The 13,255-nt window shown below is 42.8% G+C and overlaps 1 protein-coding gene across 1 annotated transcript in view; it reads left to right on the forward strand.

The window, feature by feature from the left end:
• Positions 1–13,255, forward strand: part of mertka (c-mer proto-oncogene tyrosine kinase a) — a 137,527-nt gene that overhangs the window by 5,533 nt on the left and 118,739 nt on the right. Inside the window, exon 2 of the mRNA XM_078212285.1 lies at positions 12,657–12,993. Within this exon, the coding sequence (XP_078068411.1) occupies positions 12,707–12,993 (287 nt within the window). The 5' untranslated portion in view covers positions 12,657–12,706. The remainder of the gene's footprint in view (positions 1–12,656; positions 12,994–13,255) is intronic.

Raw genomic sequence — 13,255 nt, forward strand, 5'->3', positions numbered from 1 at the left:
AACAGAACTCCCACTCACCTGACGTAGGGGCAGCGCTCTGAAAGCTAGTGGCTTTTGCGACCAAATAAACCTGTTGGACTTTAACCTAGTGTTGTGAGACTGCTTACAGATAAAATCTTCTCAGACAGCTTTCCAGAGCAGGACAGAAGAATGACAGAGTAGGGCAGAAAGAAAAATAGAAATTAAGAGGGAGCTTTGAAAGCATGAATGATTATTTTTTTGGAAAGCTTTTGAAAACCCTGGTGCACTGGACAGGGCGTAGTAATTTGAAAATGAGGATGAGGAGTCATTGAACTTCACAAGGATGGAAATGGTTGAGAGCACAGAGGTTAAACCGTATAAGTTGACGTTTGTGGAGGACAGAAGCAAGGAAGGAAAAACACAAAATCTTGTTGACGACTGGTTCAAAAATGCTTTGTTAGGGGTTGTGGGTTTTAACAGAAAAAGAAAAGACTGATTTGATTTATTATTGTCACATGTATTAACATACAGTGAAAAGTATTGTTTCTTGCGCGCTATACAGACAGAGCATACCATTCGTAGAGAAGGAAATGAGAGAATGCAGAAAATTGTGGTACAGTCATAGCTAGGGTGTAGAGAAAGATCAACTTAATGCAAAGTAGATCCATTCAAAAGTCTGACAGCAGCAGGGAAGAAGCTGTTCTTGAGTCAGGTACATGACTTCAAACTTTTGTATCTTTTTCCCGACGGAAGAAGGTGGAAGAGAGAATGTCCGGGGTGCGTGGGGTCCTTAATTATGCTGGCTGCTTTGCCGAGGCAGCGGGAAGAGTAGACCAAGTCAATGGATGGGAGGCTGCTTTGCGTGATGGATTGGGCTACATTCACAACCTTTTGTAGCTTGCAGTCTTGGGCAGAGCAGGAGCCATACCAAGCTGTGTTACAACCAGAAAGAATGCTTTCTGTGGTTTTCATAGGCTTAATGAAAGCTGTTTTGTGCATCACGTACCAAACTGGTAGTAAAACAGCAGCCTGAGCGCACACACTAATGACATCCCCATCAAACCATGTAATCAGCACTTAAAGCAACTGGCAACCCTTTCTAAGATACAACAGTGAGTAAGGTACAAATAGGGGTCGTGTGCTCCAGAACTAACTGTACCCCTAGCCAAGCTGTTCCAGTACAGCTACAACACTGGCATCTACCTGGCAATGTGGAAATTGCTCAGGTATATCCTGTGCACAAAAGATAGGACAAATCCAACCCAGCAATTTACTGCCCCATCAATCTACTCTTGATCAGTGATTTGATGGAAAGTGCCACTGACAGTGCTATCAAGCAGCAATAACCTGCTCACTGATGCCTCAGTTTGGATTCCACCAGGGCCACTCAGCTCCCAACTTCATTCTAGCCCTTGGTCCAAAATGACCACTACCGTCTAGTACGACAAGAGCAGCAGGTACATGAGTGCCACCAGCTAGAGGTTCCCCTCCAAGCCACTCACCACCCTGATTTGGAAATATATCACCTGTCCTTCTCTGCTGCAGGGTCAAGATCCTGGGATTCCCTCCCTAACAGCACAGTGGGTGGACTTACACCTCAGGAACTGCAAGGGTTCAAATAGACAGCTCACAACCACCTGACATGCAATAAATGCTGGCCTAGCCAGCAATGCCCAGAACCTGTAATTACATTTTAAAAACTAATTACAGAGGGGCATTGATTCTTGTGTGGGTGGTTCTCTTTTTTTCAAGCAGTTTAATTTAGAAAAAGGTGGGTGCAAGGAGCATTCTTTTTTGCAGAACTTAGTTGAAGTTTTGTGCTGTCTAATATGGTTTAAAACCCTTGATAGCTGAAGGTTTCTACTAACAGTGAGTTTGACTTCTGAATTAACCAAGCCGAGAGGAGAGTTCCTCGATCCAAGATGCCAAGTTTAAAAAAAACACTAGAACCAAGACAGTTCTGACCCGAGCTGGCTGTGCTTAAGGCACCACGATGCCTGCGTTGAACTGGGAGTCTACAACCATGGGATGGTTGGAGGGGATTTGAAGGGACAACCTTACGGGAAGTAAGTGGAGGGCGCAAGAAAACATCAATCCTTGTACGAATCTTTGAAATAGTACTCAAACCAAGTGGTTAATCTTCCAATTTCTGATAAGTGTCTGACTTGAGTTTTTTTGAAGTATAAGCCAAATAATTGTAGAAGGATATTTGAATTAAAGTTTGTTTCTCAGTGTCACAAGTAGGCTTACATTAACACTGCAATGAAGTTACTGTGAAAATCCCCTAGTCGCCACATTCCGGTGCCTGTTCAGGTACACTGAGGGAGAATTTAGCATGGCCAATGCACCTAACCAGCACATCTTTCGGACTGTGGGAGGAACCCGAAACACCCGGAGAAAACTCTCGCAGACTCCGCACAGACATTGACCCAAGCTGGGAATCGAACCCAGGTCCCTGGCACCGTGAGGCAGCAGTGCTAACCACTGTGCCCCCATGCAGCTAAGAAATTTGCTTTAGAGTATGTTATCATTGTACTTTCAATCTCTTTTGTGTAACTGACTTAAGATAGTGTAGCTTTAGTATTCAGTATTTAGTATTTGATTTTTGTGTAATAAAATTCTTTTGTTTTAAACAGTGAACCTTGTGACTTTATTCTTTTAGTAAATACCAGGGTTTTGGATTTCCTCCAAAAGATAAGCATTACTAGTCTCTACTGAGATCATAACAATGGTACACAGCAAGGACCTGCTAACAGCAGCAAAGTGAATTATAAGTTTGTCTATTTTTCTGGTGGCGTTGGTTGGTTGGGAAGCAGGGGCCTGGACATTTTTGCACCTTGAATATCCATTGGAAACAAAATGCCTGAGTATAAGATTGTCACTTACGACAAAGCAGCACTCCTTTTGCATTATATACAAAAGTCTGGAGCTGGGCGTCAGCCTCCAGTTTTCTGGTTTGGAGGCCACACCATCTGAGTAAACTGATGATGAGAAAGCAAATTTGCCCTTTTTAACATTCCTCCTTCATTGATAGGAAGGTCAAAACCATGCAAGACCTCTAAAATGGACTCTAGATTTTATATTTTAATGTAAAACAATTGGAAATTTTCAGACTTTTATTAAAAATGTTAAATACTGAGGAACATAGAATTGCCTGAGTAAATATCCAAAGGAAAGTTTCATATTGCAGCAACTCAATAAATTTTGTATTTTATCGTGTAAACTTCTTCAGAAGTTTGATTCCCGAGTGGCTGAAACTTAGTCCAGTGACTAAGTGAAACTTTCAAAGAAGGTATAGTACCCAATCTTCAGTCTGCATTAAGTTAGTTAATCTCTTCTGGGGATATTTATCGTTGGCGGTTTTGTCCTGAATGAGGAATAGTTTGAGCTAAAGGTCAACCAGGATTTTCACCTGAGAATCGCACCCCTATCGCCACAAACGCTGAAAGTGCTTCTTCAGTTGTTGGGTGAGAATGGGATCAGGATGGTTGTAATGCCCTCACTATTGTCTGATGTTGTTCGCTATCTAGGTTCATGCTCCTTGTGTTGTCCTCACAAAGCAATATCAGTAATGTTTGCAAAAAGCAAAATACTATGGATGTCGAAAATCTAAAATAAAAACAGAAAATGTTGAAAATACTCAGCAGATCTGGCAGCATCTGCGGAGAGAGGACAGAATTTAGCGGTAGCAACATGGGTCCCGCCCACTGGTTGTAGATCTAGTGGGAGTCCTGTGTTGCCTTTCTAGAGGAAGCTCAGTGCTGTTGTGAGATAATCAGGCAGTTACCTGGACAGTGTCAGACCTTCCATTGAATTAAGACCCAGTACGGCAGTAATCCCTCTCCGTGGCGGTTCTGCAATGCCAGCAGTGCCACTGGTAGTGGTGGCCACTACTGGCATTGCACTGGGATCTGCCCAGTGTTTTGGCAATGATCTTCCACGGTCAGGTAATTTGGGTGGCATAGGGTATCTAGGAAGAAGAGTTTTGATGGCAAAGCAAAGTGGTGGCTTCCTGCAGGCTCACACCCTCCTCATCTGCCTGATGCTGTGTCCTTTAATCGGACACAAAGTGCCTTTGAACGTGGACCATCCCCCCCCCCCCCCCCCTCCTTAATTGGCCTTTATGGACCTCAGTTGGCCTCTTTCACAAAGTAAATTGTAGTGGCACAGTGATTAGCACTTCTCATTAAACGTTAATCATTGCTACCAATGATTAAAAGTTGGTCAAACAGGTAGGTTGCAAAACTTGAGTTGAAGGAAGAGACAGTGATGTTGAGTTTTAATGAGTGAGTTCTGGACATTTGGCCTGGAGAGCTGAAGATGTGACTGTCAGTCATGGAACAATGAAATTCAGGGGTGTGCAAAGAACCAAAATTGGGGGAGAAACTGTGAAGGTATTTGGAGTTGGAGGAAGCTGGGGAGGTAGAGAGCAATGTTCAGAGATGGACCTATTGCCAGACCGTGGCATTGTTTGTTCAAAAGACTACGTATCAACTACCTTCTGTGACGTGTCTTGTGTTTCTTAAATCAGTCCAATTATTTAAAGCAAATGAAATGTAGAAATCATTGTCATATTCTTCACATCGCACATCAATAATAGTCATTTTATTGTCGCATTGGAGTTTTATTTGTCTTTGTCTCCTTTTTATAATGGTTGAAGAATGTTTGGTCTGCAGAAGAGACACACTGTCTTTTCTTGTCTTGTACTCAATCTCTCTCAAGTTTGGGAAAACCGGTAACTGGCAAGCAAGGCCACAAAAACTATTGGCAGACACTGAAAGAATGTGAATTTTAATCCATGAGAAAGCTCCAAATTAATGAGGCTGGTTTGCTGATCTCTATCCAATCAACAAACAGCTTACCACTATCTGCATATAATCTTAGCTAATGTTAGCAGAGTCTACGGAGCAGAAAGAAAATAAGAAACACTTGCATTTCTGTGGTGCCCTGAGTTCTGGAGTGGGACTTGAGTCCACAACATTTTGACTTCAAGCTCAGAATGCTGTCCTCTGAGAATCTGGCAATACAACCAAGCTCAATCTACTCCCCATACACGCCCTCTAAGCAAGCATGAGTATTTCCTGTTCCTGCTGTACTGAGACACACTAACTCAGCCGGGACAGAAATCAAACCCAGTGCTAATAGCTCAGTGACTGACTCGTTAAACTCACTGAATTAAGAATCAGGCAACTTCGTTCAGTGTCAGCCATGGGTTAGTTGGTGGCACACTTGCCTCTGAGTTGGGAAGTGTGGGTTCAAGTCCCACTCCAGGACTTGAACACAAAAATTAAGGCTGACACCCAGGCAAGTACTGAAGGAGTGCTGCAGTGCCATCTTTTGGATGAGATGCTAAACCAAGGCCCCATCTCCACTCCAAAATGGATGTAAAAAATCCGATTGCAGTACTTTGAAGAAGAATGGGGGAATTATCCTCAGTGTCTCAGACAACATTTACCTTCAATCAGATTCACAGAAGCAGATTATTGTGTCGTCATCATATTACTGTTTGTGGGAGCTTGACACATGCAAATTGGCTCTCATATTTTGTACATCAAAACTGATTACACTTCAAAAATATTTATTGGCTGTCAAGTATTTTCAGATGTCCTCTTCGAATGTCATGAAGTCACTATAAATGCAATATTTTTGAACAAGTTTAGCTATAATCTAATCAAGGTTCAAAACAAGTTTTAAGTACCATACACAGTCCTGGCCTCCATATTATAAAGGCACTGGAGAAATTGTGAAGGAGAGAAACCATAACTGAGGTTATACTTATCAGAAAAGGTTATGCTGTTATAGGTGTGAGGAAGCTTGTGTGAAGTACAAATATAAATGTGGACTTTTGTGGTCAAATCCTGTACCATTTATATAATTCTATATTAACATATTTTTGTGAATCTGTCTTTCTGCTACTATTATAACGGTATTCGATGTTGAAACATTAATCCTTCAGTATAGAGAGAGTTATGTTACTGAAATACACTGGAGAGGAACTAGTCCAAAAACAACATGTCAGGGCAAAATAAAATAGGATTTATTGTGACATGCTCAATTTTTGAGTTTACTTTGTAGAAAGAATTGAATACTTAAAGCACTGATCTGTTGTTTGACAGCTTACAATGTCAGTATTCCCATGCTGACACTATAGTTAAGAAAGCCCACCAACCCCTCTACTTTCTCAGAAGACTAAGGAAATTTGGCCATGTCAGCTGCGGCTCTCACCAACTTTTACAGATGCACCATAGAAAGCATTCTTTCTGGTTGTATCACAGCTTGGTATGGCTCCTGCTCTGTCCAAGACTGCAAGGAACTACAAAAGGTCATGAATGTAGCCCAATCCATCACACAAACCAGCCTCCCATCCATTGACTCTGTCTACACTTCCCGCTGCCTCGGCAAAGCAGCCAGCATAATTAAGTACCCCATGCACCCCGGACATTCTCTCTTCCACCTTCTTCCGTCGGGAAAAAGATACAAAAGCCTGAGGTCACGTATCAACCGACTCAAGAACAGCTTCTTCCCTGCTGCCATCAGACTTTTGAATGGACCTACCTCGCATTAAGTTGATCTTTCTCTACATCCTAGCTATGACTGTAACACTACATTCTGCACTCTCTCATTTCCTTCTCTATGAACGGTATGCTTTGTCTGTATAGTGTACAAGAAACAATAAATCAAATCAATACATCCATGAAAACAATGCATTTGGTGTGTTCGGTGAGGTGACTGCGAGCAGAGGATAATTTCAGGAAAAAACTAGCACTCAATGGGTTGCCTCTTAAATTAGACCAGCATTATCCATGGAAAGCTAACAGATGAATGATTGGTTTCAAGTTCCCATGGGCATTAACAAAACTGCCCAGGTATGTACTGTACACAGGAAACAGGACAAATTCAACCCAGCCAATTACTACCCCATCTGTCTACTCTCTGTCATCAGTAAAGTATTGGAAGGGGCCATCAACAGGGCTATCAAAGGTGTTGAACATGGTGCAATCATCAGTGAACATCCTCACTTCCGACCTTATGATGGATAAAAAATTATTGATGAATCAGCTGAAGATGGTTGGGCCTAGGACACAACCCGGAGGAACTCTGGCAGTCGGTGGTTCGTGTCCTGAGACTTTAGTATCTTTTTCCTGATGAAAGAAGGTGGAAGAGAGTATGTCTGAGGTGCGTGGGGTCCTTGATTGTGCTGGCTGCTTTTACGAGGCAGCAGGAAATGTAGACTGAGTCAGTGGATGGGAGGCTAGTTTGTGTGTTGGACTGAGCTTCGTTCACGACCCTTTGTGGTTTCTTGCGGTCTTGGGCAGAGCAGGAGCCATACCAAGCTGTGCTACAACCAGAAAGAATGCTTTCTATGGTGCATCTGTAAAGGTTGGTGAGAGTCGTAGCTGACATGCTGAATTTCCTTAGTCTCCTGAGAACGTTGAGGCGTTGGTGGACTTTCTTAACTATAGTGTCGGCATGGATGGACCAGGGCAGGTTTTGGGTGATCTGGACACCGAGAAACCTGAAGATCTCGACCATTTCTACTTCGTCCCCATTGATGTAGACAGGGGCATGTCCTCCACCACGCTTCCTGAAGTTGAAGACTATCTCCTTTATTTTGTTGACATTGAGGGAGAGATTATTGTCATTTCACCAGTTTCTCTTTCTCTTTCCTGTATTCCGTCTCATCATTGTTTGAGATCTTACCCACTACAGTGGTGTCATCAGCAAACTTGAAAATCGAGTTGGAGTGGAATTTGGCCGCAGAGTCATAGGTGTATAAGGAGTATAGTCGGGGGGCTGAGAACACAGCCTAGTGGGGCACCAGTGTTGAGGATAATCTTGGAGGAGGTGTTGTTGCCTATCCTTACTGATTGCAGTCTGTGGTTTAGGAAGTTTAGGATCCAGTCACAGAAGGAGGAACCAAGCCCCAGGCCACGGAGTTTGGAGATAAGTTTCGTAGGAATAATGGTGTTGAAGGCTGAGCTGTAGTCAATAAGTAGGTGTTTGACACAGGTGTCCTTGTTATCCAGGTATTCCAGGGTTGAATGTAGCGCCAGGGAGATGGCGTCTGTTGCGGCAGTAGGCAAACTGTAGTAGATCCAGGCAATCTTGGTGCCGGAATTGATTTGTGCCATGACTAACCTTTCGGAGCACTTCGTAATGATGGATGTCAGAGCACCGGCCGACAGTCGTTAAGGCACACTGCCTGGCTTTTCTTTGTTACCGGGATGATGGTCGTCCTCTTGAAGCAGATAGGGACCTCAGATTGTTGTAAAGCGAGTTTAAAGATGTCTGCGAATTCCCTGTCAGCTGATCTGCACAGGATCTGAGCGCTCATCCGGGCCACTCGCTTTCCATGGATTGACTTTTGAGAAGGCTGCTCTGATGTCTGTGATGGTGACCCCAGATATAGGTTCATCCGAGGCTTCCGGTATGGAGGGTGTGCTCTCGCTGACCTCTTGCTCAAAATGGGCATAGAGTACCCTTAGCTCATTGGGGAGGAGTGCATTGGTGCCGACGATTTTACATGCCTTCATCTTGTAGTCAATTACAAACCAGGGAAAAGAACCCATAATATTGTATAACCCTTGATAAATATGTAATAATATTCCTACCAAAAAACCTCCTCGACCAAAAACCTTGCCACAAGTTTAATCCAGAAAACAAGGATGCTCGTGTGATACTGGAGCTTCGTCATTTGGTTGGATGCTGCAGTTCTCTTGATATACACACACAGACAAGCTTGGAGTCAGAACAGCTTCCCAAAACACCAGGGAGAGGGAGACTCTAGTTACGAGCTAGTAAACCACCACAGCAGAATTTTCATTCCAGGAAGGCAAGAATACCTGTTTCCAGTGAGCCAGGGAGAGAGAGAAACACTGCTTTTCAGTCTGATGCTCAAACACCTTCTGAACTAAAACAGCAGCCCAAAACTGAAAATAAAAGAACTCCTATCACCTGACCTGTCAATCATTCTTCCCCTTAACAAAAAAAGGTTGCAAAATCCCAGACAATGCATGAAGCCCAGAGTAAAAATAAACAAACCCCATTTAAACCATTGAAGCAGCAATAAAAGGACTTGTAAGCAGACAGCCTGGCAACAATAAAAAACCTAAGCTGCTTATAATTGCGGAGAACATGATTTAAAAAAAATTCTTAAAGATACACTGGCATCACATTTTTTAATGCTTGGTCACTTTCTGTGGTAGGGCAGGTTTGGGCTGTGGGGGTTTAAAAAGAAGTTTCATCACCCCCTGTCCAAGGCAGTCAAATTTCTATTTCAGTCATATGGCTGGTGTGGGGTAAGGATGGATGGGAATAAAGACAGCCCACCCCGCACACCGAGAAAAGGGTTGGCAGTTTCTTATGTAAAGTGAGGGAAAAGTGCAGAAGGAAACTGACGGATTAGAAAATTTAACAGAAACGTAACATTTTTATCTTGTGCAATTTCTTTTTGAGTAGACTTTGTTTTTCCTTTGGATTGTATAAAATCTTATTTTCTTCCCAGCTCCTTTTTGTCTCCTTGGGTTTTTTCATTTTTCATCAGTCACGTTGAACCCATGGAATCTCTACAGCTCAGAAGGAGGCCATTTGGCCCATCAAGTCTGCACTGACACTCTAATAGAGCACTTCCCCCACCCTATTCCGCTATAACCCTGCGCATTGATCATGGCCAATCCACCTAACCAGCACACCTTTGGACTGTGGAAGGAAACCAGAGCACCTGGAGGAAATCCACAAGACAAAGGGAGAATCTGCCAAATCCACGCAAGATAGTCACTCCAAGACTGGAATTGAACCCGGGTCGCTAGCACTGTGAGGAAGCAGTGCTAATCACTGTGCCACTATGCCACACTGATAGGCTGCCACCAGCCTTTACTGGTGGTTACTCTGAAGCATTCACCAAGAGATGCTCAGAAATGAGTTTCCTTCTGCACTTTTCCCTCACTTTACATAGGAAGCTGCCAACCCTTTTCTCGGTGTGGGTGGATGTGTGGCTTTTATTTCTATCCATCTGTACCCCACGCCAGCAATATGACTGAAATAGGAATTTGACTGCCTTGGGCGGGAGATGAAACTTTTTTTTTAACCCCCACAGTCCAAACCAGCAACCTTTCTATCTTTGGCAGCAACTTCAGAAAGTTGCTTTTGTTTAGCAACTGACAGATCAGAAAATTTAACAGAAACATAACATTTTTATCTGATGAAGCAAATGCCTTTTTTTAACCAGTAGAGAGGGTTCCCTGTGTGGAGCTGTCACTCTCCAGAATGTCCTTGGCCTGATCCTTGGCCGTGTATAATTGTTCACAAGCATGCTGACAAGCCTAATGTACATTGTGCCAAGTCGTATGTTTCAAAATGATCCTCAATTTGAAAATGTTATGCCATTGTGTGTCTGTCATTCTCCCCATTGTGTTTGGAACTTTGGCACTGTAGATGTAGTCGGTGTTTATTAGCTCAAGAGTGGAGCTGTCAGGTGACATACATGTTTGTCGGAGCTGTCAAGTGTTGATGAACAAATGGATAAATCGCAAAAATACTCCATTAAGGCATGGGGTGAATTCCTAATGTGTAATCTGAGTGATACACTTGATTGCAACTATTTGAGTGGTGAAGGCTGGTCAGTAAATGACAGGAAGGCATCTGGGATTTTCATCCAAACCAATCCCAACACTTGCTGCTGAGCCACACTGGAAAATTTGTCCTCTGTGGTGGGCAGCATGGTGGCACAGTGCTTAGCACTGCTGCCTCACAGCGCCAGGGACCCGGTTCAATTCCCAGCTTGGGTCACTGTTTGTGCGGAGCCTGCATCTTCTCACCATGTCTGTGGGTTTCCTCCCACAGTCTGAAAGACGTGCTGGTTAGGTGCATTGGCCATGCTAAATTCTCCCTCAGTGTACCCGAACAGGCGCTGGACGAGGAAATTTTCAGTAATTTCATTGCAGTGTTACTGTAAGCTTACTTATGACAATGATGTGGAATTGCCGGCGTTAGACTGGGGTAGCACAGTAAGTAGTCTCACAATACCAGGTTAAAGTCCAACAGGTTTATTTGGTAGCATGAGCTTTCAGAGCACTGCCCCTTCATCAGGTGAGTGATAAATTCATCAGGTTCACTCACCTGATGAAGGGGCAGTGCTCTGAAAGCTCGTGCTACCAAATAAACCTGTTGGACTTTAACCTGGTGTTGTGAGACTACTTACTGTTACACTGAATAAACTTTAACTTTAAAAAATGTTTCACGTAATCATACATTCACTGAAATATGTACTACTTATGTATAGTTGCAGATTCTGTACTTTGCACTACAATTATGCACTGTGCTTTGAGTTATCAGATGCATCCCCAGCCTTTTGAAATTGTTCGCAAATCAAATCACACCCATAACCTTTTAAATCCAGGGTATACAATCCTAGACGTCTACATATCATTCCTCCAAGGCCAATATACTCTTTGAGAAATGGAGTGTACTGAACTGTTCACAATACTGCAGTTGTGGTCTGAACAGGGCTTCATATAGCTGCAGAATCATTTTTACTCCTTGTATTCTAGTCATCTAGATTTAAAGACCATGATTAGATCATAGAACAGTGCAGCACAGGAATAGGCCCTTAAGCCCACAATGTTGCGGCAAACATGACGCCAAATTAAACTAATTCCTTCTGCCTGCCTTTGGTCCATATCCCTCGATTCCTTGCATGTTCATGTGCTTATCTGAAAGCCCCTTAAACACTTCTATTGTATCTGCCTGCACCACCTCCTCGGCAGTGTGTTCCAGACACTGACCACTCTGTGTTTTTTAAAAAAAACCTGCCCTTCACATCTCTTATTTCCTGAACATTAAAATTTAAGAGTCAATGCACAGGGAACAATACTCTTCGGATCTCCGCTGTTTCTAGCTCTTCGCCATTTAGAAAGTACTCTGTTTTATGCATTTATAGGTTCAAAGTGGATGACCTTGCATTTCCTCACATTGGTATCCATTTGAGACAGTTTTGTACATTCACTTAATCTATCAACATCCATCCATCTGTGCTGATTATAATCCATTGAGTTATCAGCAGACTTAGATATGTGACTTTCTAGCCTATCATGTATGTATTTAATAAACATAATGTGCATTTGAGGCACCAGTTCCCACCCTTGTGAGGTACCACTAGTGCTATCTGGTTAATTTGAGATTCTGTCCATTACCCTGACTTCCCACCTCCTCCCTTCCAGCCAGTTTCCTGACCAGGTCAATAATTTGCCTTCAATTCCATGCACTTCAATTTTAGCTGAGGACTTTCTCAAATGTCTGTTGGAAATCCATGTTAATAATATCCACCCACTCCCCTGTCCATTAATTTAGTAATCTCTTCAAAAAACACAAATGAATTCATCAGCTAAAACCTCCTCTCCACAATGCTAGCTAAGTGGTCACTCATTCTATCTTTATTCTCTGGAAATTATTACAGTTTATATTGAGTTAGCTGCTCTATAATTGCCTGGTTTCCCTCTGTCACCTTTCTTAAATATCAGAATGAAGTGCTCAATTTGCCAGTCTAAGGGACAAATTCCCAGATCCGTAAGCAAGGTCACGAATCTTCAGCTTTCAGATGTTAATTTTGACTTCCATACACATTATTTGGTGTCTATCAGAGCCCTAATGAAACAAGACATTGAAATAATCAAAGAATGTAATTTGTTGTCCTCCAGATGGTTCCTACGTGCCTCCCTTAATTGAAGTGCCACCGACGAATGTGCCAATGCCAGCTGGAGAACTACAAGTTACTGCCCAAAGCAGCAGTGATGTTATGTTTGCAGCAAAGGTTCACCAACAGATTAGATTCAAGCCTGGAGCAGCAGACATCGTAATATCTCAAGGCAACCCTGTAAACTTCAACTGTTCCATTGACGTACCCAGTGTATTCCAGGATCTGCCTATTCAGTGGCTGAAGAATGGTAAAGAACTAATGGATGGCCACCGTTGTTTCTACAAAGGGATTGCTTTTGTTGTCAGTGAAGTCAAATCCAGAATTCTCAGCAGCTGCAGGTAAAGGAATGTCTTATTTTGGTTTTAGAAAACTCTATTTTTATTCCCGTTTGTCTCCCTCAGAATATTTTACAACACTCTAACTTTGTTTTTTAAAAAAAGTTTCAGCAATAAAAGTTATAGTGTAGTCCATTTTGCCTCTCTTGAAGTCTCTCCTGGAGTCTACGAGTGTGTCTTGAGATTCCCTCACGCACACACACACTCCTCCATCTGAAGCAATATTAGGCCAAAGCCAGGAACTGTATTACAACAGGTCTGGGAG

Source organism: Mustelus asterias, chromosome 5 (assembly GCF_964213995.1).
Source record: "Mustelus asterias chromosome 5, sMusAst1.hap1.1, whole genome shotgun sequence".
NCBI classification, from domain to species: domain Eukaryota; kingdom Metazoa; phylum Chordata; class Chondrichthyes; order Carcharhiniformes; family Triakidae; genus Mustelus; species Mustelus asterias.